Genomic DNA, 25,131 nt, shown 5'->3' on the forward strand with positions numbered 1-25,131 from the left:
ATAAGGCGAGACTGGTGAAACTCTCACAGAATTGAGTAGGGGGTAGGGGGTGGGGGGGTTGAAAGTAGCCTATGGTCCACTGTAGACCGCTGTTACGCAACTGTACACAGGGCAGGTTATTCGAGGGACTCGAATCACAGTAAATGTTGGGAAAGGTGCAGGAAAGCGCACGAGATTGAGACGGTGTATCGGCACGCGTACTAACCCCGGAACAGGCTGGGGTGTCTCCGGCGGAAGCTCCCCACTAGTATGAATACAGTGAAGTCAGTTTAGTTTAATGCAACAGCTCGATCCGCTGAATAAACTTGTTTTCAAAGTTCAATGACTGGCCGCTACGTTGTCAGAAAGGCAGGCATGGACCCAGGTCCCGCTAGGCGGTTACGCGCAACGTTCACGTGTGTTCCGACCCGCAAAACAGTGCTTGTCATCACAACAGCACATTAAAACTTTTATTTCAGGCGCTCATTTCACGCGCTCACTGACCACTCTCAGTGGTCCCCCGCCTCCCCCACACCCCCCAAAGAAGGAGCATGGGAACTGCTTCTCCATCCAGCAACATGCACTCACCTTACAGCCAGATCAGTTGAGGCAGGCTACGACCCTCAGAGACAAAAACGGAGAGCGGCAGTCTGGAGATGAAGGGACACTCGGCAGCGCTGGATCAGGCCACGGTGGTCAACATTCCCGGACTGGACAGCGAGACAGAAGCAATAGAGGAGGAGGCGAAAACAGTGGCTGCAAAGACTGCGGGCAGCTCATCTCATGCGGCCAGGGATACACACACACTCACACACACATACACACACACACACACACAGACAGATACACACGCACATACATACGTACACGCACACAAACACACACACGCACGCATACAACTCCTCCCCTTTCGATTAGACCACGCCCACGTGCGAGGGGTGATTAATGCGGCGTTCAAGTCTTATGGGAACAAGGGCGTGTTCAGAGGATTCCGCTTTTATTTTTTGAAGAGCTGCCTTTCAGTGGCATTTCGAGTTGCGTGTGTGTGTGTGTGTGTGTGTGTGTGTGTGTGTGCTGTTAAAAACAACACACACACACACACACACAGAGAGAATCTGGGGCTCACAGAGTGTATAAATATACAAGATTTTTAACAGGTTGCATGTTCAAGTTTTTGCTCATTTCACACCATCTACAATAAAGACAGAAGCAGTTGCTCAATTGTGAATTATTTCTCCCTGACTAAGTTGTTTAATCACCTCATGTTTATGGAAGACAAAACTTTTAAGTTTTACCACCCTCCACCAATCTTAAAGACCTGAAATAATTACATTTATTAATTTGATGTGACTGATGATACTAGCCTACCTTCCCAATCTTCCGTCTTTGCACAAACAGAAGAGGATGAACACAATCTAATAAGTGTTTAAAATACCTCAATCAGCTCTTCATACAATCAATATAAACATATAAACTGCTTCATGCCCCAGTTCCCCTTTTTAAAGTGGGCAATTTTAAGTACACTTTATTTCAATTTTATTGAAGCTGGGGGTTGTAAGGTGCACCTTTAGGAGATTATTGTCTGCCTTGTTTCCTTCACTTGCTTGTGAAATATTATGTGTATTGTCCCTTAAAATGAAAGTGTTTGATGTTCAATATAGATCTGCACACAGAGCCTACTGCTGTTTACTGAGGATCATGTGAAGAAAAACCCTTAATGAACTTGTGTGAACTCTCAGTTGTTTATAATGCATTCAACAACACCAGATATTCATTAGCTTAATTCAGTTTCAAGGACATTGTCTCTATATGGATCTATATTATCATGAATTATATTGAGTTATTTAGCAACCATTAAAAATATTCCAAAAATGGTTTCCTTTCTGTTCCTTCCTTTCTTATCAAAGGATTGCATGTCCTGTGCTGGATGTGGCAAGGGGTCAAAGTTCATTACGTCAACCAAGGAGTTTATGTTTTCGCCACCTGTTTATTTGTCAGCAGGATTACGCAAAAAGTACTGAAACCATTTTCACCAAAGTTGATGGAGGGATGGGGGATGGGCCAGGGAACAACCTGTTAAATTCATTTACAATGATGTTAAATGTTTTTTTTTTTCCTTCTCAGTCTGGTGTATGTTGTTTGACATTTGCCTTGGCAGAGTTTATTTATATGTCCATGTTACAAGTTATTCCTTTAAAAAATAATTTTTTTCTGACCAAAATGTTCATAGGGGAAGGATATCTACACCATGAACCTAAAATTAAGGACAACACTCCTCTTTTAATTAAAAGCCCTGCTCTGACAAGCACAATCAGGAGTTAAAACAGTAGTAGCTGTGAGGTATGTATATTGCACAACTGGGGGTCAAGTCTCATTGCACCAGTGTTGCCTTCCTGCCAAGGTTGTGTTTTTATCCCCCTGAGCCTTGTAAGTGTATTGCATAAGACCTACTGATGTTTATATGGCTGAGGGCAACATCAGGAGGTATACATTCAGCTCATGTGTTATTGCAGTTTAGACCGCTAACTAGTGTAAAATATTTTTACAGTAGGAAGAGTGAGTGAAAGGTAATGACTCGAAGTGAACCCCACAGCACTGTCAGATGAAGCTCTGCCTCCAGGCTGCAGTGTCACCAGGGATAACCCAGCGCTCAGTTCATTTTTCATAGTGCCTGGGATAGTTCAGACTTTGATTAGTTCAAGTGATGGGAACACACCGTGGGAGTCTGAAGTGGAAAAGGTCATCAGTCCTAAGCTGTGCGTGTGTGTGTGTGTGCCTATGTGTCTGGATCAGGACCACAGGAGGCTCACACTGTGTTCCCTCAGTGTGTGTAAACACACACTTAATGTGCCATTGCAACCATTTCATCACACACATACTTACAAACAAACACACATCATGTCACTCATATTCAGGGTGCCACCATGCAACAAAGCATTCTTCCTATGAGACACATTATGTTGATTTCACCTCATCAGACATTCAGCATCAAACAGATCTTTTGTTCAAATTGATTGATCAGATACATAGTAGACTGCTCGACATCAGAAAACAAAGTCAACATAAACCCCTGCTGATAGTCTGTGTCACTGTGTCCATCACTCATAAGTCGGGACGTCAGGGCTAACAAAGCTATGTAATACAAGTCGAGGCAGTTGGTGAATGGCTTTCATTAAAGTCTATCACAGGACTATGGATGAATATGCTTTTATTGCTGCCACAGAGGGAAGTCAACACTTTATACTATTTACTGCTCATAATTTATCGAGTTAAAAAAAGAAACATATTCTGCAAGACGTGACTATTGGCATATTCCTTCTCACACCTGAATCTAAACAAGCTATTGAAAGTGGCTGAAGTGATCTGAAATATATGATTACATAATCTCAATTTTATTAGTCAACATGGTGATTGACATAGCGACATGGAGCATTCCCTGCCTCCGGCCTTCATTTGAAACTGTTATGGCAACAAACACAAACAAACCAATAAGGTCGGTGAATGCATAACCACAGCCAAACCTAACTGAATTTATTTCTGTTGTATTATGTGGCGTGATCTTCTGGTAACTCTTGATTCAGGGGTTGTTTACGTTGGCAGGATGGTTAAAATGGTTTGGAACTGTAACACAGGCACAAGCTCAAACACACGTACACAACAAAAATATCATCCACACCCACCCACACACACACAGAGACATCCACCCACCCGTACACATCCTTCAGAGATTTGTAAAGCAGATTAGAATGGCTGTAGAATGAGAATGAATTTTGACCCGCAAGAGAGCCTGTGGTCCCTGCAGGAATTTACAGCTCTCTCTGGCCAACACAGACAAGATTACCCTTCTGCACTATTTGACTTACAGAGCGTTCAGAAAGTATTCAGACCCCTTCACTTTTTTTTTCATATCTTGTTTGGTTGCAGACTTATGCTAAAATTGAAAACATTGATTCTTTCCCTAAATCTATACTCAATATCCCATAATGACGAGGCGAAAACAGAATTTTAAAATCTTTTGCAAATGTATTAAAGAGGAAAAACTGAGCTAACACACTGACATAAGTATTCAGACGGTTTACTCTTAGGTGAAAGTAATTAAAGCCTCGAGTCTTCTTGGGTCTGACGCAAGAAGCTTTGAACACCTGGATTTGGGGATTTTCTGCCATTCTTCTCTGCAGATCCTCTCAAGCTCCGTCAGGTTGTAGGGGGACTGTCGGAGGACAGCCATTTTCAGGTCTCTCCAGAGATTTTCGATTGGGTTTAAGTCAGGGCTCTTGCTGGGCCACTCAAGGACATTCATAGAGTTGTTCCTAAGCCACTCCTGCGTTGTCTTGGCTGTGTGTTTGATTTATTTGCCAATATGTGCATCTGTATTGTGTATTTCCATGTGATTTTGCAACTAATTTGCATCATTCAGTTGCTTTGGGGAGGAGGGCAGGGGGGCCCAGTGACTAGTGTTTCAGGAATCAGGAATGCAGGTTAGGTTCAAGTTCTGAGAGTCATTTTGTGTGACAACATAGTGATGAGTCAGGGCGATGAACTGCTGCCCGGAATAGTAGCTCATCTGTGGTGTGGCAGAGAGAGGGAGGTTACAATATATTTCATAAGGACAGCAGGATGACCACAGTCTATAGGCAACCACAGTGCTGGGAATGGCACAGGCACATTAGAGTGATGCTTTCCAGGGCAAGGTTCATACTTTGCTATTTGAGGGGGAAAATGACACTTTATGATCTGTATCATTTCAACAGAGAAAGAAAAATGTCAGCAGCAAGTCATTTTCCTCTTGATTACAAAATTATTTATTGAATCAAAAATTAGGTAGACAAAAATAACTGTGCAACCTTCTGAAAAAACAATGTGCAATTACAACTTAAAAAGCAATAGCTTAAAAAATGTTGATGCTACCGGTGGAATAGCTTTCTATCAAAGTTTTAAATCAAATCTATCACAGCGATGATCTTTCTTCAGTTTACAAAATATACAGTGCTACAATGTGCTGTAGGCTATAGTGTGTAGATGAAACCATCTACTAGCAGAAATGAAATAACTCTTTCTAGTTAGAGAAAGAAAAAATAGAAAAGCTCTTAAGGTTTTCACTCTCAAGATAAAACATACAACAGTAAACTTTTTTTTTTTGAGTGTTGAAAGTGAGCATAAATTAAAATAAATCTCTATAAAACTAAATGCAACTCCCTTTAGTCACAATACACAGCAGCAAGCATTTACACCTGAATATGGATGCTATAGGTTTGTATCATTCTAGCGTGAACATCCTACTTTATCCATAACTATAACATTTAATACAGGGGTCCTCTCTCCACAGAATGAAGACCTAAACCTAAACCTCTGCTTCCCTACAACTGCTTTTTTGTGTTACATAACCATTAATAAACTAATCTCTTTGCTCATTGTGGCATCCACCATTGATATACTTAAATAATAATGCTTCTAAAGTGTTGAGATGTCAATGAAAGGAAAGGTTCATCTTAATATGTAATATATGTCAAACATAAAAAGGCATGGTCAATCATATTGCACCCTGTACAAATATGCATTTCTACAGGGTGCTGACCAGATTTGACAATGTCTTTAGATTATAAAGAACAGCACAATTGAAGGCTAGATGCCAAAACAGGAGCATAGTGATGATCTAACAGGCACTAGTCAGTCTTCACCATCTTACTCCTCAGAGCCAGGAACTGTAGCAGTTGGCATCATGGACCAGATCTACATACTTAAAACATTTCCAATGGATCTAATCATTGTTTTCTTAAGGGTATTTAAGATTTCAATAATCTTCATTGGTTAAACAAATATTAAATTGACTGAATCTGGAAACATTGTCAGATCCAACTTATTGCACCCCTCATAGAATTTATACAGCAAACATCATATACGTAACACTGAGCAACAGTATAAGGCATCGACTAAGGCCATGACTTTCTGTGGTAAAAGCAAATAAAAAAAGATCAGAACAAAAAAAAAAAAAAAAAAAAAAAAAAAAAAATGAAAGTAGCATAAACTACTTAAATTTTCTTTCATTGGCACACATTTTTACAACATTCCAGTTAAAACTACTAAATTCAAGTACAGGTGGCAAGATATGTTTAGGAGCAACACTATGTTATAAAGATGAACACAAACATGTTCCAGCAAGCTATTGTTATGTTAGGAGCTGAAACATCTGATATCATGGATGGAATTAACTGCAAACCTTTCACCTGTCACACCTTTATCAGACAGATGTTGCAGGTGTTTGGCTAACAAAGTAACATTCCTTTTGCAAGAGGAAATGTTTAAATCATTCCGCTTTTATATAAAAAACATATAAGTAGATAATATAAGTGAAAATAACAGTCTCCCTGCATTACTGTTCCTTTAAAAACTGCAATAGTTTAAGCCTAAGGCCCCCGGACTGATAGTGAGAGATGTGAAGTTCAAATAACATTCACTCAGAGTCTGCTGCAAAAGCACAATGGCAAAAAGCGGAAAACCAAAATGGAATTTGATCAATTATTCCTGGTTGCGGTGATGTGGGCTTCCCTCTTATTGCTGGGTGAGGGCTGAGGAGGTTGCTTGGATTGTTCCCAGTCTCCCATTCACTTGAACTGTCTTTGTGGGCACAGCAACCTGGTTAAAATAAACACAAGATGTTATGTTTGTATTTCTCCACTTTGGTGTTAGTATAGAATAGTTCATTGCTTTCAGACACAAAAAAAAACAAGTTCTGTGGTTGTGTGGAGTCTACAAACAGACAAAAAGACAAAAATGCCTAAACTTAGGTTTAGCTTAACTTAAGTTAATTTTGTACCTGAGAAGATCTGAAAGAGATGTGCTCAACAATTTTCTGATTATTGTCCTCATCCTAACACTAGGATGAGTCTAAGATATGGGAAGAAAGAGGAAACTGGTTCAAATCATATATTTTTCTGTGGCTCCCTTTAGCTTCATTGCCTCTATCTGTTACGTCTCTGCCTATTTTCGTGTCTGTGTCCTTTTGTTCCCTTCCTCTCCTCTTTTATGACAGTCTCTCTGGGTGAAATTATGCTGTTTTATGCCCCAACACTCAATAAAAAAACAAAAAAGATATTCAATACATGCTGTGGTAATGCTAAATTTTCATCTGCTTATGCCATCTTTGTCCGATGGGACATGTGTCAATGGTGTTGTGACTTCTGTAACAAATTTCACTCTGTGGTGTAGATAGATGAAGTATTTTTCTGTATTTGTACCTTTTTCAGCCTCTCAGCAGCTGATCCAGAGCGAATGGCCTCCAGCATAGCCTCCCTGGCCAAGGCAGGGTTCGCGGGGGCGTTAGCACTTGGATGTGCCGCAGCGCTAGGCTTACCCTGGGGAAAGACAGGGGGAGGAGGTGGAGGTGCGGCCGTGGGCGCTGGTGGCGGCGGTGGTGGTGGGGTAAAGACAGGGGGTGAAGTGGAAGGGGAAGTCACAGAGGGAGGAGAGGGAGAGGAGGGCGGATGTGCACTTCTCTCCTCCTCAGAGACCACCTTCCTGAACTTCTCAAGCTCATCTGCAGCCTCAGATTTGGTCTGCAACACACAAAGGAGTGAGATAATGGTAACTCTAGACACATAAACATAGGCGGGAAGCCAGCTGCTCATACAGAATGTGTAACTGAACTCACACTCACGCACAAGTGCATCTATCGTCAACCTCTGACTAGCACATACAGAGATACTTTGTTCAAACAAATTCTTTTCTGCTCTAATCTCGTTTATACACATTCACATTTATATGATTTTATCTTATTTATTTTGTAATTCCATTGCACAGGGGTATTTAGTTTTATTTATTTATGCTTTTTTTTTTTTTGAGAAGCACAACGTTTAAGAGACTAATTTAGTCACGCAGCATTCCAGAGATTCCACCTCTGGTAAGGAACCTCCAGAATAGAACCGCAGATGTTTCAGCTACAGCAGCACGTTTCCTGCCCCCTTTCATTCCACATGGGTCCTTATGTGACAGCAAACCACAACTCTCAGTCCACACAGAGGGATGGAAATAGACACCCATGCTTGCATAACTTGGTTCATGCATGAATTTGTGAACTGCTAACTAGCTAACAACACAAAGTGATGAGAGAGACATTCACATTTCCTTTTACATACTCCTCATGCCATGCAATTGCAATAAGTAAACGTGTTTGTTCTCTTTAAAGTGCAACAAGACAAAGAGTATACAGTCACGCTGTTGGCTCCGTGACGATGCTGACATGCTGATGTTTCGTAGGTATAATGTTTATGTTGCATTATGTGCGTTCTGACATTAACAATAAAAACGAAGTGCAGCCAAGACTAATGGGAATGTTGTTGATTATGCAGGAATTTGGTCATAAACCAAAGTATTGGAAAAAAATTGACCTAATCAGTAATGAATTCACATTTATTTGAGAATAAATGTGAATACATTCAAGATGCCATTCAAGCAAGTTTTTTTCCCTGCAAGGCCCCTTGATATTGACAGACGATACAAGTATCTTACCTTCCTTAGCCTGCTGGAGTTGCTTTGGGCTCTAATGGCCGCCAGAAGAGCAGACCTCTCGTTCTCCTCCTCAACATAAGATGCTTTCTTCATGTTACTGGGACCAGAAGTGTATATCTAATAATGAAAGGAAAAAAATAAAAAGAGAAAAAAATCAAAATCCCCTTCTTGTCTTCCAGCCAACATCAGCAAATGCAATAATATTCTTGAGAAAATTAAGAATATAGTGTATATTTCTATCGCTGGTAGTCACTATCACTGCCCAATGGTTCTCTTCCAATACATTCTCATCCATCCATCCATCCATCCATCCATCCATCCATCCATCCATCCATCCATCCATCCATCCATCCATCCATCCACATACTGCATGATGCTTATCTTGATCTCACCTTCTTCAACCTGTCCCTGCCTCCCCCTGTCTGGATTGCGTCCATCAGGCTGCTGTGCAGAGATGTCTCTTTCTCCACAGATCTACAGATCACCGGTCTGAACTTCTTAAGTGGCCCAAACACTGTCACCGGCTGTGGTACATCACCGCGGTCTGATACTGTGACAGAAGGTTGTGGTCTCGCATCAGGTGTGAGATGGGTGGCTGCCTTCGTCATGTCCCTTGTGTTCTGAAGACAAGATGTGGAGTATTTAGTACAGTGTAATTTACAGGAACAATTTTATTGTTAAAATGCTTCATAGTATTTATTTTTCAGGAGACCCATAACATGCAATTTTTATAATCCAGGTTTTACTTACATTTGTCCGGCCTTGGGATATGGTCTTTGGGGCTGTGGGTGGTTTGGCAGATGAGTGTAGAGGACTGCTTTGTGCAGGGTTGGAACTTCTGGGCCAAATCTGTTTAATATCATCTCTGTCATTGCTGGCGGTCACATTTATCTGGGCAGGGCCACTAGACTGAATGTGCTTACTCTTGGCTGTTTCTGTTTCCAGCGTAGAAGTGCTTCCTTTGGTCGATCCAACACTGTCTGGTCTCGCTTCACCAAAATCTCTCTGGCTATCTGACACATACTCTGGACAGCTCATTAATCTCTTAGGACCAGAAGGGTTGGGTTTAGAAGCAGAGTCGTTCTCCTTATTATCTGCCAAAGAGGACTGGGAAGATGGGTGTGGATTCACTTGTATGGACCGACCCGATCTCTGGAAGCCAACAGTCTGTGTTTTCACAGAGGCAGAGGAGTCAGCGACTTTAGGGATGGAGTTGGGTTTATCTGAGGTTTTTGGGGCGTATTTAGTGATGGCAGATGCCACGTACTGGCTTGAGGTTCGCCTGGATGGTTTGAGGAAGGACAGGTCTCTTTTCAGGTCTGGAAGGAGTAGAGGGGAAAGGGCAGGTTTACAGCTTGGCTGCTGAATGTTTGTTGACACTGAAATCTTGCTCTCTACCTCCACCCGCTCCTCCTTTGCAACATGGATGTCTGTCACTGGTTCTTTAGCTTTTTCTTTAACTGTCTCTTTAGGCTGGGTTCTCTCTGCAGGTTTATACATAATACTTTGTGTTGTTTTCAGGTACCCAGAGTTACTGGTCTTCAATGGAGTTTCTGAAATTACAGTGGGAGTATTTCTCAGGCCATCCATGTTCTCCTTCGCCTTATTAATCTGACCTTTTCTGTGGTGCACAGGACTTTCTTGTCTCTCATTTGAGCTCCAAAAAAGTTTGGCTCTTCCATGAAGAGGAGACCCCTCGCCGCAATTAATCCCTGACTCTGATGAACCACCAACTTTGTTCCGGGAGATACCTTTCACCATGTTTCCTTGATCATCAATCGTAATGGCGCCTGCGATTAATTTGACAGCTGGATCTCCTATAGCAGAATGTACGGCAGAAGGTTTGGGAGGAACCACAGTGAACGTTTTCATACCGAACCGTGATGTGACGTTGCGAGTGATTTTACCGTGGGAAGTATTGGAGCTGGAGTTATTTTGGTAAACTCTGTGCCCTTCCTCAACTCTTTCTGCAGACACTGATCTCTGACTGGTTGGTGGTAGAACAGGTTTCTTCTCTTGAAAAGGTTGAGCGTTATTTTTTACAGGATCAGATTTGATCTCAGTGCTTTTGCTCTGTTTCTGCATGTCGGCATTAGATTTCACTGCTGATGTTGTTCTTTGCTTCTCCTCTTTAACACTCTCGGTCTGAGTGACATTCATCTCTTTAATTTTTGTCTCTGTTATCTTTTCTCTCTTTTCATCACCTATAGACTTGTTCTCCAGTGACTCCCTGTGCTGTTCAGGTTGAGACGGCTGCTTAGTATTTGCACTGCTGCTTTTATTACTGTCAGCAGCTGTACAAGCATTGTTGTTTTTGTTCTGTGGCTTGGTGCTGGACTGGTGACAAAAATCTGGACCTGTGAGAAGAAGGGGTGAGAAAAAGTCAATTTAATATATAAAAAAAAGATGACAGGATTTTAACTCTGTTGTAATGATACTAATGAGGAAGAAAACAAAGCATAAATTAGTGGAATTAATTAAAAAATATCTAAAGCACTAAATCTATTGTTCTTCTTACCTTTGCTGCCAGCTGACTCAGTCCTCGTCAGTGCCTTTGCTTCATTTTCTACAACGTTACTTTCATAGTCCTCCAGCACTTCATCTATGGCTGTGACTGGCACATCCATGTCCACTACGGACACTGGCACCTCATTACTGTCGGTGGACATGGTATAGGGAGTTTCCTTCACTGAGACAATATCAATGTGGTCTGGAAAAGGGGAGCAGATCAAAATGTTAATACATAATACTTTGTTTCTTGTGGCACATTTTTATATGGATTTGTAATTTGTTCAACAACCACACGACACAAGAAACACAAATCCAGTGTAGGATCATAAGTGAACTGTAATCTATGGCATGCCTCCCTCACCTGCAAGGTCGGCTTCAAAATCTGCCAAAGTCTGATGGAGCTGGGCTGTGAGCTCTGGGTCTTCATAGCTGTCTTTGAACCCGCCTGACTTTGCCTGTGAACTGATGTCATTGTGCCTGAGGACAGTGCACACAAATATGTGTCAAAAAGACATCCGCAAATATACACATGTAAAAACACATAACAGCCCGTAACATAACAAGTCCCGTATCATCTGCTCATGCAAAAACAGATCAGCACATAGGGCCGGCCATAATACAGCACTCTGTATGACTCCATGATCTTTATTAACAGTCATCCAGCTACCACCAAACAGCTGTTTAGGCTGAATCGCGTATTTGAATGCTGGTGTTACATCCAGCACCCTTCCCGTTACTAATCTGCCTCAGAAACCAAAAGGGTAAATGCAGTTCAGTAGTAGGAGAAAGAAAAAAAAGAAGGGTGTGAGTTTTAAATATTTTGTGCTTGTTCAAAGCTGAATTTTATTTTTATTGGAGCCTGCTGGCTTTGAAACATGTAGCAGTAAAGATATTATTACCACAGTTCAAACTTCCTTCACTCTCTTCAAGGGTTCAGCAGAGCATTCTCATGAGTTAGTGGTGTATTAGCCATAACAAATTGCAACAAGGAGGCCAAACCAAACAGAATTTGTCTTCTAAGAGACTTGGACTGGTGCTCTTTTCCACAACGATTCTGAGAAAACAAGGTTATAGTGCTTTCCTGGAATACTGAGGAGCCAGCAGCATCAGGCCAGACCCCGGATTCATAAAGTTTCTCTCAGTGAGAGCATCGATCCAAGATCCTTGGTCTGGGCACATTACCATACACATTTCACAACAACTTAAAAGGCGAAAAGTGATCTGGGGCAGCATTCATTTTCCACGAAGGCCTTTGAATAAGAGCCTAGAACCATAATTATGAAAGCCCAGCACTAAAAGTTGAGGGTGCCACCTTTGGCTACAACTCAAATATAACACATGGCAAGAACTGTTCTTGGTTATTACTGCTAGCACAGTTGAAAACTGTGGGGACTTTAAAAGTTACTTGAAAGAGTGATGGTTCACTCTTCAGGGGAAAATACAGGTGTAAAACTAAAGCAAGAATCCAGTTGAAGATTTTAATGCAGGTTTTACTTATCAGCGGTTGGGCTGGCCTCAACTTGACAGCAAAGTGAATATCACATGCATTATCCCAGACAGATGACTGACTAAGGCAGAGACTTTTCTCTTGAGGCCAAAGCAGCCATGCATTAATGTGCCTCACCATCCTGAATGAGGCCTTTATTATCTTGTTAGACAAATAAATCATAAATTATGTAAATTCAAATAGAGTATCCTTAACATTCTTTACTTCCCTCCCTCACTCTTGTTTTCCACACCCAATCACACTTCCTCAATGTGTCATCAATCTCAGCTTTGTATGACTGTCTCTCTACCTGTGTCTTGATCCCCAGGTTGCACATCCCTCGTCACTATCGCTGGAATTGTCCCGTACCGGTCCCAGCAGTTTCTCTGCTCCGCCTCCGCTACTTCCATCCAAAGACAAACTCCCATCCGGGGACGTGGGCTGGGTGTCAGATGGAGAGCTGACCATGCCCGAGTCCTCGCCGTCTGCCATACCCTCTGAGGCGGCGTAACCCTGGTCAGGCAGGCTGCTGCCACCACTGCTGCTGCCCAGGGACACAGTTTCCTCCTCAGGTGTTTCAGTTTCTGGTTTCTGGCCACTGGCTGCAGAGCTCCCCATGGAGTGGAGCCAGGCTGGTAGAGGACAGAGGAAGATCTTAGCATCAGTATTAGATGTTATCACTCTCTTTTAAAACTGTGAGTAGCTGTTAGCAACAGTCAATTTCAACAACCAAATAAAAAGGTTGTTAAAAATAAACAACTGTGAATGGGTTTGCACTGGGATAGAAAATTACATTTTTCAAATCAGACATCACAGCTGTCTGGTTTTTTTTACTCATGCCATGCATTATGTTAAAAAATACAAATGCCTTTTTTTTATTTTCTCAAATCCACAAACCTTTAAAGACTTTTGATACCTAGGAAGATTATTACTGAGGAAAACAACACAACAAATCATGAGGACATTTGTTTGAAAAGAAGCACAGGATGCAGAGTGAACATGAGGAGCAAGAGAGGAAGCAGAGGAAGTATTTACGTTAGTTTCAACATTCATTCTGACACCACGCACACACACAAACCAGAAAACACAAGCCAAATATACAAACACAAGCCCACAGCACAACCACCTGTGGCTTGATAAAACAGCTTTAATGATATGTGGGTGGACTTACTGTAAACAAACCCTTTTAATTAGATTTTTACAGTACTGTTTTAGATTCCACAGAGAGAGTATTGCTTCATACCCTCTCATCTCTTTAGTAGCCATGCTCTGGTCAGTGCTGTGGCTTTTGGAGAAGTTATTTAGTCTGTCACTGATCTCATTGAACTCTAGGCCAAGAGAATAAAAATCAATGCACCATTTTTTTTAAGGTTTCAGTGGCCTGGCCAGCATGCACAGCACTGAGAACTCAACAGGGGATTCTTTAAAATGGGTTTAACAGAGAGTGACCTTGTTAGTGATACCAGGTGTGTGTCTGTGTGTGTGCGTGTGTGTGTGTGTGTGTGTACTGGGCCTGTCAGTTTTGGACCGGGTCCTAATGGTGTGGAGAGAACAGTCAGTTCCAGGAGATGTGGTGATGACTCACAGGACTGTCCTCCCAGCGCCTTCCCAGCAACAGCTTAGTCATGCCAGCTACAGCCACAATCCTCACACACACACACACACACACAGAAAAGTGCATGTATACACACTGTGTAATGCTCTCATGGGTTTACACAAGTGTACCGTATGCTTGCGTTACAAACACACAAGTAAACATCCAAACACACTGTTCTCAAACCTCCAACTCAATGTGACCTTAGGCACATGACTCTGTTAAAGTCAAACAAAAGGTGTCTCCATTCCCAAGCAAATCAATACTGTGACGTGTTACTTATCAAAATCTGACCATGCACCAATCCATGCACAACCCAAAAACAAAAACCTTTCCATCTTGATCCAGTCTTCAACTGTTTAATTGAAAAATGTCTTTCAAACAAATATTTTGATCTTCAACACAGATGAGTGTATGTTCATGAGCATAACTCTACAGGCTTAATAAGCACACACACACTTACTAGGCTACACATTTGCATCACAACTCAGTGACTCAACGGATAAATGATATTTTACATAAAAATGTAATTACTTTCACTGAATAACCTTTTTAATCAGATCTGCCTGGTACATTGTTAATCAGACATAAAAATGAAGGGTCTTCTTCGCAAAAATGTAAAATCCTACTTTACTGAAAAACAATTTGATTCTGTGACACCACAATAACTGCATTCACACAGTTCAGAACGAGTCATATGATGAAAACAAGGGCTCCATTTCTTTGAAATGTTCACCAGTCAAAAAGAATAGTTAGCATTTTTTAAAACATATAAATAATAATAATGTAGTGCTCAAAATTGTAAATGCGTAATTTTTCTATGAAGCAGTTTTCACGTAAGGCCACGTTTCTTGTGGTTTTTCCGCTAAAGATCCAAATGATATACTTAGTTTTGCTCTGAACCCCAAACGATGAACCCTTTTTTTCGCCCACATCGAACGTCACGACAGAAGGGTCATTTTGGATCTCTACCCATCATTTCAAAAACAAGATGTTAAGTATTCATGCAGCTATAAGCCGTGACAGTCACAGACAAGTCAGTGTGTCGTGTCAATCTCTTTTCAATGTCCACTGTTACGAGTTTCCTTGGGAGCAGGTCTTTTATTTTAAATACTTGTCTTTAAAATACATGAGCCACTACCACCTATAAGCAACATGTCATTGACAGATCACCCTTTCCATATTATTGCCAAAGGCAGCATGCTTTCAGGTCTCATGTTTCTAAAATAATCCCCAACACCAGGCACAAAGAGAGAAACGTACGCTGTCCAACTATTGATCTGCAGATATCACATCACCAAAATATTGGCTGATAGATACTGCATGGCCTCACCTCATAACCTCATTCCAGCCTGTTACTCATCAATCACATTGTAACTGATACGTTCAGGGTTTAGCTCATCTGTCACTGTATAGTCTCCTGACCACATTCTGCGTGTCCACTTTTAACTCAGCCCTGATCTCATGCATAATCAATGACAACTAGCAGATTAAGTTGAAATGCAAAACCAACAAAAGTATATACATACATTTGTAGAAAAAAAGAAGAAATCAAACACAAAAAAGGATCGTTTTAAGAGCAACATTGGAGAGCATGACTTGCTTTCACTTGCGGCATCTTCTGTCCTCAACAGGATCAAATCCAAACCATCACAAGAACAGATGCAATAAAGTTGCTGCGAAGCGGCTTCTGCGAGTGACACCAAGTGAAAGCAAGTCATAAAAATGTGACAATTAAAATAATGATAGAACTGAGATTGTCACAACAAATACAAGAGGAGAGAAGAAACAGTAGAACATTTCTTAAAATAGTGACAGTAGGATGGTGAATGTCGGAGGGATGTCCAGCAGAAAGGAGAAGGGTGAAGCAGAAGAAGAGGCAACGGAAACTGAAGGATTGGTGAACAAAGGAAGGGTCGAGCCAGAGAGAGACTTCAGGAGTGTTTGGAGCGCAGACGCACAGGCCCACAGCAGTACACTACAAAAGAGGGTGCGGGGAAGGGAGTAAAGAAAAGAACAGATGTGATTTGAGGTGGGTAGATCATGAACACTGCACTTGGTGGGAATGGTGATCAAAACAGCATCCAGAGAAAATCCTAAAGGTAAAGAAAGAAACTGAGTACAACATACAAAAGTAAGAACCCCTTAAGAGAGAGACGGTAGCTTACATATGGTTCAGCATCTCTTCCATTATACATCTAATATACTCCCATCTACTGTATAGATGCAACATAAAAGGCACTCCAGTTGATTGGTGTTGACCCTAGCCCTGACCTCTGGGCCCAGAAGAAATAACAGGGCTTACAGGTTGACATTTATAGATATGAAGCACCTTGACCTCACAGGGACTGGGTCTCACTTAACAACTCAGCTGCCCGGGGTCGCTGATTGAGAAATGGATGGCATGTGAAGACAGAGTGCAGGACATACATAAAGGACAGTTGCAAAGACACAAACTCAAATTTAAACAAATCAAGTAAAAGTCAGAGAACCAGGGGCGCAGCTTCTAGGAAAGAAAAAGAAAGACCAAGAGTGAAGGAAAGGGAGACGCAGTCCATCTGGAACCTACACTGGGGAGCTGCTTCCTCCATCACCATGGGACTCACTGGGGAGTCATTTTCTGTGGGCTCAATGGGAGGGGAGGGCGGGGGAGGAGTGGATGGAGTGGGGGTTAGGACAAGCTGTGGTGGTCCCTGAGCCAGGGAACGACGAGGTTTGGGTGGCACTGGTTGATCAGAGGCTCCTAGAGGAGAAACAACATGCAGGCAGGGCAGGCACTGATGGTCACGGGGAACAAACATCTCACATGCAAACTTCTTATCAAACTGAAAGTAGCAGAGAAAACATTATGTAAACATCAAGATCTTTGTCTTTTATTTATTCTATTCTTCTATTCTATTCTTTATTTATTTAACACTTGGCTGCTGTGTTTCTGTGCTACAGTTCTTTATCCTAGGATTTTCTGGTTATGAAATTTGAGTTTCTGTGGGCAGAACTCATTTCTTTGTCTGCTGAACCATGGAGGTTATCGCTGTTAAAGTACAGCAAGTTACTCCAGTGTTTACAGTTCACTAATTTGTAGGTTTTCACTATTGTTCCAGTGGATTTTCACAGTTTACTTGTAGTAGAGGGCCCTACCTTAGCAAAAAAGTCTGTAGAATATCAGCTGAAGTTTTAAGAAAACAGCCAGTTTGCAGCGTCCTTCCACTTTATATAAATCCTGTGTGTTGTAAAATTCCCAGTTAAAAATAAATATGTAAAAGGAGTGGAACTATTTGTTTTATTTCTTAGCTGCCGACGTGTGATATGTAAAGACCATGACACATAAAGCACAGGAGACAGGTGATGCTGACAGAAGTATGGACTGACAAATGGGACAAAATCAATCTGGATAACATATTGGGATGTAGTTGCAAAAACACAATTACTGTAAAACAGTGCAGCTGATATACAGCTAGCTAAATTTCCCTCTAAGGCTTGTGATGCATCAGTGTGCTGCGTCTTAGTCAGCAGGTGCTGTCGATGTGCTACTTTATCTGTTTACTCTGTTGACGACAACAGGAGGGAACTGAAACAGCAGGCAGAGCTGAGATGATAAACTACACCATCACAACCTTGACAGCCTCTGGAGCACACACACAAACACACACACACACACACACACACACACACACACACACACACACACACACACACACACAGACACAGACACACAAACACACACACGCACAGACACAGAGGTTAAAATGGTTGAATTCTCCTTCTGTATTTAGTTATTGCACTGCACAGAGCTGCACTGATGCCTCCACAGTGGTATTACAGTGTTTCACTTCAACATGAAGTTGTAGTGGAAGAAATCCACATTCTACATGTACATACTTTTAATTTAACTACTACAGCTTTGTTGTTCTCTGTTCTGTTTTTCAACTAAGCTCAAGCTTTGAATTCAGACTGATGTAAACACTGACATAATGTGCCTAATGCGCAGCACACACACTATCAACACACCATGAATACACAGGCTTACTTATTTTATGCTTCTACAGCACCATGTAATTTGAAGATATGAGCTATTATATTACCCTAATATCAGGCGCTAAAAGAAGCGAGTGTAAAACTACGATTTAAGAAAAAAATACTAGCGTAACCTTGTACTACACTGTTGCAGCTCCACCTCTGTTTATTTAGAATTAGAGATCTTTATCACAGAGCTTCCCAGAGCAAATGACAAACAGTTTACAGTTTGACATACACATCAATTTTGCGTAAAATGAAAGGCCAAACTAAACCTACAAAGATGAAAGACTAAATCAAACCTACATAAATGAAAGAGTGTGTACATTTCTGCGTATGCCTATACAAGCACGAGGGCACCACCATATACTGTGTGCAGGGTGTAGTTGTCCAGCCCTAATGTGTATACCAGCTATTCATTCACTTCCAAATATGTACTGTTCATGTATACGTGCGGTTGTCAGGCTGCAATGAAAAATATTTCACAGTCAGTGTGAAAAGTTGAAAAGTTGATGTTGAGGTTGTCTGTAGGACAAAACAATGTTTTTTAGAGAACGTGGATTTCGGAATAAAACTATTTTTGTACAAATACACATTTTAAAGTGAATACTTTCTAACACATGGTATAGGGGAACAAAGGAAGACTGAGAGAAGAGAGAAGGTGATGCACTGTCAGCAGAGTGTCAGGATAGAGAAAAAGAAGTAGCAAGGTCTATAAATTTATTAATGATCCTCGTTCTGTCTGTTCCATCCTGTCTAATGCACAAACCTCCTCATACTTCATCCTTTCTCTTGCTTTCACCTGCCTGTCCGTCATCCTCCACTCCTTAAACCCCCCCGAGTCCCCTTGTTTCTACCTCACTACCCTGTCATCCCTCTGCCAAAACCTTCCCATGCTCCTTTCTCTGAACTTCATTCTGCTACTCTCACCTTTCTCATCCCTTTTCTGAGGTCTGCAGCTCTCTCATCTCTGCCCCTGTCAGACACGACAGCCCTCTGCTGCAATCTCACTTTGCTACAGAGAAAGATCTAGGTTATATAAAGATCAATAGGAGGGCCAGCGAAAGTTCATGTAGAGCCTGTTTAAATCTGTGATGGATCTGTCTGACTTTATATCTGCCAGCTTTGAAGGTTTGTGTGAGGGGCAAAAAAAAGAAATAATAGAGGGATAAAGATAAAGAGAGGGATAGAGAAAGAGAGAGGGAGAGAGAGAGAGAAAGATAAGAACGCGAGGGATTGATAAGCATAGGCAAGAGACAAGGACTGTATTGTCTCATGAGCTATGATGAAAACCAGCTCCACTTGTTCCTGTACTTTAGCCATGAAGCATGCATCCGCGCACACACATGCATGCACGCACGCACGCAGGCACACACACACACACACACACACAGACAGACACACAGGCACAGAGACACACACACACACACACACACACACACACACACACACACACACACACACAGACACACACACACAGACACAGAGACACACAGACACACACACAGGTTATGTACGTCATTCTTGACAGTTTAGGTTTCAGACGTTGCTGCATTGTGACAGCTCAGTTCTCCAGGGCAGACATTCAGTCACTTTCTAAGCCAGAAAACCTCTACAGGCAACTTCTGACTGTCTCACTTCCTTAACATACAGAGAGTGTGTTTACCATCACTGTCAAGAGTGCAGTGATCAACAGCCAAGTTCATTTTCTTTGATGAATGTAAATGTTTTGTTTACCACGATGTGAAGATGTGACATGTCAGTTGGTTAAACTAAAAGAAATTGAGTTCACAAAAGTAACATGTGAAAACAAAGAATGATATATGGCAGGTATGAAAACAGCAGGTACCTGTAGATCTCATTACAGCTTTGTTGCCTGTGGTGTTGTGTTTCCTTTATTACTACTAATACTCTGTTTAAGAATATAATAGTGTTGGTGTCTTTAGTTTGTGAAGAAGGAGTCTGCCAAATGAGGGATGTTATCAATAACAAGGGAAAATAATTCTAGTTTGTTTTCAGAGAGCACAATTTTAAAGGATTAAAAATACATTTCACACTATTTTTTTCAAAATTTGTTGCATCTGAACTGCAGTTTTGGAATATCAGTTGTTGTTCAATGTCATGTGCTTGATTTTTAGACATGCTGTCTTGAATGTCTGTTATTTACCCATTGCACTGTGTCTGTTGTTCTCAACTTCATCCAGTTTCAGGTTGAGGGCTGACTCCATCTCAGACCTAGAGCTGCTGGTTGAGGTCACCTCTTGATTTAATTTGGTAGCCGTGCTGCTCGACATCTCTGATTCCTCCATCCTGCTGCTGGAGCTTTTTGTAGCGGGCTGGACCCGCACAGAGCCGCTCACTGTGCTGCTGGTGAGGGTGCTGCAGTAGGAGCCAGTCTGGTCTAGGTCAGCATCTGAGTCATCAAGGCTGTGGCTGAGGTCAGAGCTGGAATCCTGGAGAGCTAGGCTGTCGGTGGTGCTGCTGCTTGGGGTTGGGGAGCTGGCGGTTGGGGTGGCAGGTTGGATTGCTACTTTCAAGGGGGCGGGTTTCATTGTTTGCATTACCACAATGGTAGAAGAGGCTGGAACCGACTGTGCCACCTTGGTGCGGAGGGCTGGGGTGGGTGTTTCAATAGCTAGGCTATCAGGAGTGGGAGAAGGAGAAGTTGAAGTGTCATCAAAGCCCGGGGTGATGGATGCTGGGGTGGGAGGAGGGGCTGGAGCCTTTCTTTTCCTCTGCTGGCTTTCTGAGCCAAGAGCCATCTGATAGAAAGGAGAGAGACAGTAGGAAAGTTCACTGTGAGCACCTTGTGCATGTGTGTGTGTGTGGTCTGCCTATAAATCAGCCTGTAAATTCAGTCTGCCAGGACTGAAGTAGAGTTTACTACTGAGTAATTAAATCAAGTGGAGTTCTGGCAGCCGTCTGAGTCTTCAAATCCATCAGAGTGCCAACATTCCTTTTAAATCATCCTACAACAAGACATACAAATGGCCGGCAGTGAAACAGTTAATGTGATGCAGTGTTATTGTGATAGTACATATTGATATATGTATTTTGCGGTGGCGTTTTTCAATTAACCATTATTCAAATGTTATGCTGTCTTGCTGAATTACTCTTAATGCTGAATCACCAATCACTTCAGGGTTTGCAGTGACAGGTCAGTTGTTAGCACAGATGTCATTTCTTCCGTGTGCGTGTGCAAACAAAAACAAAAAAAAAATCTAGAAATTGTGTTCTGGCATGTTGTTCCTGTACGTTCAACACTCAGTTCAGTTCACACATTATTATCATCGGAAAAGATCAACCTACGTCACTCAGGCAAGAGGTCAATAGTGGAAAAATGAAAAAAAAAAAAATTGAAATGATGGAGTGATAGTTAGTTTAGCCGGGACAAGTGTTTCAACAGATTTCTGTCAGCTGATGTTTCATAACATTAATACTGTTTTATGTTTTTATATAATAATTAGGGTTTAAAACATTTTTAATTCAGACTATTTAGGAGAGGAGGATAAAAGGGGAAAGGAAGAGAGAAAAATAAAGGGAAAAAAGGGATAAGACTATGAATCAACTAACAAGTGGGAAATGATCTGTTTTATTTCACAGGGAAATCACACCATTCTCACCCTCATGTGCAACTGATCTTATTCACTGTTTAGTCAGCTTTCTAAGAATCAATTTAAAAGGTCTATGGGCAGGCTGCAACAGTGCAGATGTCCCTTTTTCAAGAAATCCAAATTACTGCAGCAGTTCAACTTTTCTTCACACTGAGACTCTACAGAGAACATGCCTGAAGCTGCATGTAGTGTTGCATCATGCAGCAGGACAAGAGGGAGATCAGGCCACCTTGCCTTTCCCCAGGCGAACTGGGTTCACACATGTGAACTCAGTGAACTCAATGCATGGCATTCTATGGAAACCAAATGGCCCCCCAACTGGTTGTCTTTCTCTTCCTTGGTCTCCCGCTTCTCTCCGTCTCTGGTATTCATACATACATGAATACAGACTTACCAGTGATGTGGGCCAAAGTTGAAGCTGAAATGGATGACTGACTTGCCTATGAAGATGGATGGATGTATGTGTGTGTGTGTGTGTGTGTGTGTGTGTGTGTGTGCGCGCGTGTGCGTGTGTGCATGCATGTGTGCCAGCATGTTTGTGTGTGTGTTCCCTGCAGAATGAAACATAAGACTGCAGCCAAGCCCTGCTATGAAAGGAAGAGAGCTGTGGCCTCAACACACATGCACACACACTTTTCTGTGTGACTGTATGAGCACATACACACTCTCACATATGCCAATGAGTGCACACACATACATGAGGTGAGAAGGAACAGTATATCTCATATGTCAGACTGAGCTGGGGTGTATGGATTAGGGGGTTGTTAAGGGTTGCAGGGTTACATGTGTGCTGCACTCATGGGCTTATTGGCGCCATGACTGGGAACACAGCAAGCATGTACTTAAGATTGTTAGAGACTGAAGCCAAGACTCAAGAATCTTCTTATACCACATTCAGGGTCGCAATATACATTAAGTTAAGCTGTCTGTGTAATATGATTACATATACACTGTGTTGTTTATGTGTATTGTTTACTGATTTTACATTTGCAGCAGTTTTTCAAACAAAAGAATAGATGTACATTATCGGGGAAGATGATCTTGGTCAGTGGCTGACCAAAGATCACTTTTTTTCAAGAGCTATGCACATACTCCTGCAAGAGGCAGGATCAAGCCACTTTATTTCTCAAGTCAGCCTTGTGGCCCCTAAACCAAAGGACAGTCAAAGTATGACTTGATCCTCAAGTCCTTACACCGTAACTACAATCAAGTCATTTTGCATCAAATCAAAAGCAGAAACAACGTCTGGGGCTTCAGTTAAAAGCTAAGCTCCACTGATTTTAGTCATAAAGGTCAGTTTACTAGTCATAGAGAGGACTATTTAGTCTGTGAATGGCTTAATCAGGCTTTGTCAAGTCTGGGAAAATAACCCTGACAATGTTGTCATGTGTGTCATATCTAGGCTTGGGCATGCAGGCTTGAAAATTAATAACAAAAGCCCTGGGGCTGTGAGACAAGGGGGTGTCCAGTAGAATCCAGCAAATGTCTGACAAAAAGATCTTACTGGTTGGGTTACATTTCGGGGAATGTAAGATCACATTTTTGGAGTTTGACTTGAAGTACCCCTTTAACGTAACCTGGACTCACAGGGCTCCGCATTGTCAAGGGACCAATATGTCTGATATCAGTGATCAAAATGTGGATATAGTGTCTGCATATTGTAGCTCAATCTGATGCAGTAGAGCTCAGATGTATTTGGTTTGTGTTGCTCTAATCACTGATAACACTTCACTTGAAACACTGAACAGCAGAATAAAAGAAATAAAAAAAATAATATGTAAAGGTAAAAACAGTTTTAACACATTGACCTCAGTTTTACTGGAAATAATTGAGGTCTGTGTGATGGTGGATGGTAGACACATTAATGAAACAAGTGTGTGTGTGCATGGATATATATATATATATATATATATATATATATATATATATATATATATATATATATATATATACATACATACACACACACACAGAAAGCTCTTGAATGGTAATCTCAGTGGCTCCACACCCTAAAAGGGTGAAGGGTGTGTGAAGTTTCACCTCATTTGTGTCTGGAGGATAAACTGTGTGTGAGTACTCTTGAGTCTATTGTTGAACTTACTGTGAAATTTTCACAGTCATTTTGACAGTTTAATTTGTTTGGAGTTTACTGGCAGAGGCAGAGGCATCTACAGTCCTATCAAGGTATGTAAGAAGTTTCTTTGCTGGTGTTTTTTCAGATGTAGTTAAAACTCTAAATAAGAAGCGGTAGAATAACATTATATTATTATCTCTTGTATGTTGTTCAGATCTCTGAACTTCTGAGGCTTCAAGAGAAAACTGGCTCCCATCTGAGGTGACTGCTGAAGATCTGACTGAGCTGCTGGTGGAGAAGAGCAAAAGCACACTCAGGGTGCACACACACACACACATTCAGCCTAAACTCTTGTCATGTCACACCAGTCTGTGTGTAATGAGGCAGAGGGGGACAGTAAAGATGAAACTTGTGTGTTCTTTCATTTTCTTTCATTTCTGGGATTTTGAACTGATGGACTTTGATGAGAATGAAGCCAGACCTCTTCTCAAGCTGATAAGACCAGACTCCTGAAAAGATCTCACAGTCATTTTGAGCCAGCTATTACATTACTCCTAATTTCTCCTGTAAATATGTCAATAAATGAACACTCACAAGGATTGGACTGAGCCAGCAGACCTGGTGGATGGTGTAGGGAGTGCAAACACCCCTGATGAAAACTTGAACAAGGACCAGACTCTGCCGTCACTGCTCCTACACTAGCTCCTTCGACCACCACTGCCATCCACAATAGCTTGAACAATTTCATGGATGAAGTAGAGGAGCAGCCATTTTCCAACCTAGAACCAGACTCTTCTCCTCTACCTTCTCCTCAGCCTCCTGTCATCTCTGCTGTACTGGATGACCTGACAACCGCTGCTGAAACCCCTGTCAACACTGTCACCTAGAATGACTTGAACAACAGCCTGGATGAAGCAGAGGAACAGCCCACTCCCACCCCAGAGCCAGACTCTTTTCCTCTACCTGCTGAACATTCAGCCGCTGCTGAGGGGCCCACCAGATAACCAGACACTGCTGTGGTGTCATCTCCACCATCTCCTTTGACCCCCTCCTGCTGAACTTGCTTTAGTCATGGATTGTGAGGATATTTGTGGGGTGCCTACCAGACACTCTGCTGTGGTTTCAGTTCCACCAGCTCATCTAACCCCACCCATCTCCTGTCACCACTGGAAAGCAGGCCAACATGAGCCTCAGCCAAATGAAGTTTCTTCAGCTGGTTCACAAAGACTCTCTGTTGCTGTTTCCTGCCTGAAGATTCAGAGTACAAACTATTCCTCAGATTGAATATTTGTTCATATTGTTCATTGTTTGTTTACATATTTTCAAAAATAAATTCCTTGTTGCATTGCAACCA

At 41.8% G+C, this 25,131-nt stretch overlaps 2 protein-coding genes across 11 annotated transcripts in view; both read right to left on the reverse strand.

The window, feature by feature from the left end:
• grb10b (growth factor receptor-bound protein 10b) overlaps nucleotides 1–844 on the reverse strand; it is a 65,971-nt gene extending 65,127 nt beyond the window's left edge. For 2 of the 3 annotated variants that reach the window (XM_023407499.2, XM_023407501.2), the window contains exon 1: nucleotides 568–844. The gene's annotated coding sequence lies outside the window, so the exon portion shown is untranslated. The remainder of the gene's footprint in view (nucleotides 1–567) is intronic. The other variant, XM_023407498.2, reaches the window with a different exon arrangement.
• Nucleotides 845–4,757: 3,913 nt separating this feature from the next.
• Nucleotides 4,758–25,131, reverse strand: part of cobl (cordon-bleu WH2 repeat protein) — a 57,990-nt gene continuing 37,616 nt past the window's right edge. For 7 of the 8 annotated variants that reach the window (XM_087174299.1, XM_087174297.1, XM_087174298.1 and 4 more), the window contains 10 exons: nucleotides 20,257–20,851; nucleotides 16,645–16,818; nucleotides 12,792–13,113; nucleotides 11,357–11,472; nucleotides 11,003–11,194; nucleotides 9,235–10,841; nucleotides 8,877–9,104; nucleotides 8,485–8,601; nucleotides 7,215–7,532; nucleotides 4,758–6,612 (listed from right to left, as the gene is read on the reverse strand). In XM_087174299.1, coding sequence (XP_087030425.1) covers nucleotides 6,529–6,612; nucleotides 7,215–7,532; nucleotides 8,485–8,601; nucleotides 8,877–9,104; nucleotides 9,235–10,841; nucleotides 11,003–11,194; nucleotides 11,357–11,472; nucleotides 12,792–13,113; nucleotides 16,645–16,818; nucleotides 20,257–20,851 — 3,753 coding nt within the window. In that variant the 3' untranslated portion in view covers nucleotides 4,758–6,528. The remainder of the gene's footprint in view (nucleotides 6,613–7,214; nucleotides 7,533–8,484; nucleotides 8,602–8,876; nucleotides 9,105–9,234; nucleotides 10,842–11,002; nucleotides 11,195–11,356; nucleotides 11,473–12,791; nucleotides 13,114–16,644; nucleotides 16,819–20,256; nucleotides 20,852–25,131) is intronic. The other variant, XM_087174300.1, reaches the window with a different exon arrangement.

Source organism: Seriola lalandi, unplaced genomic scaffold, assembly GCF_002814215.2.
Source record: "Seriola lalandi dorsalis isolate HSWRI2012SDOR001 ecotype SW California unplaced genomic scaffold, Sedor1 jcf7180002054336, whole genome shotgun sequence".
Taxonomy (NCBI): Eukaryota; Metazoa; Chordata; class Actinopteri; order Carangiformes; family Carangidae; genus Seriola; species Seriola lalandi.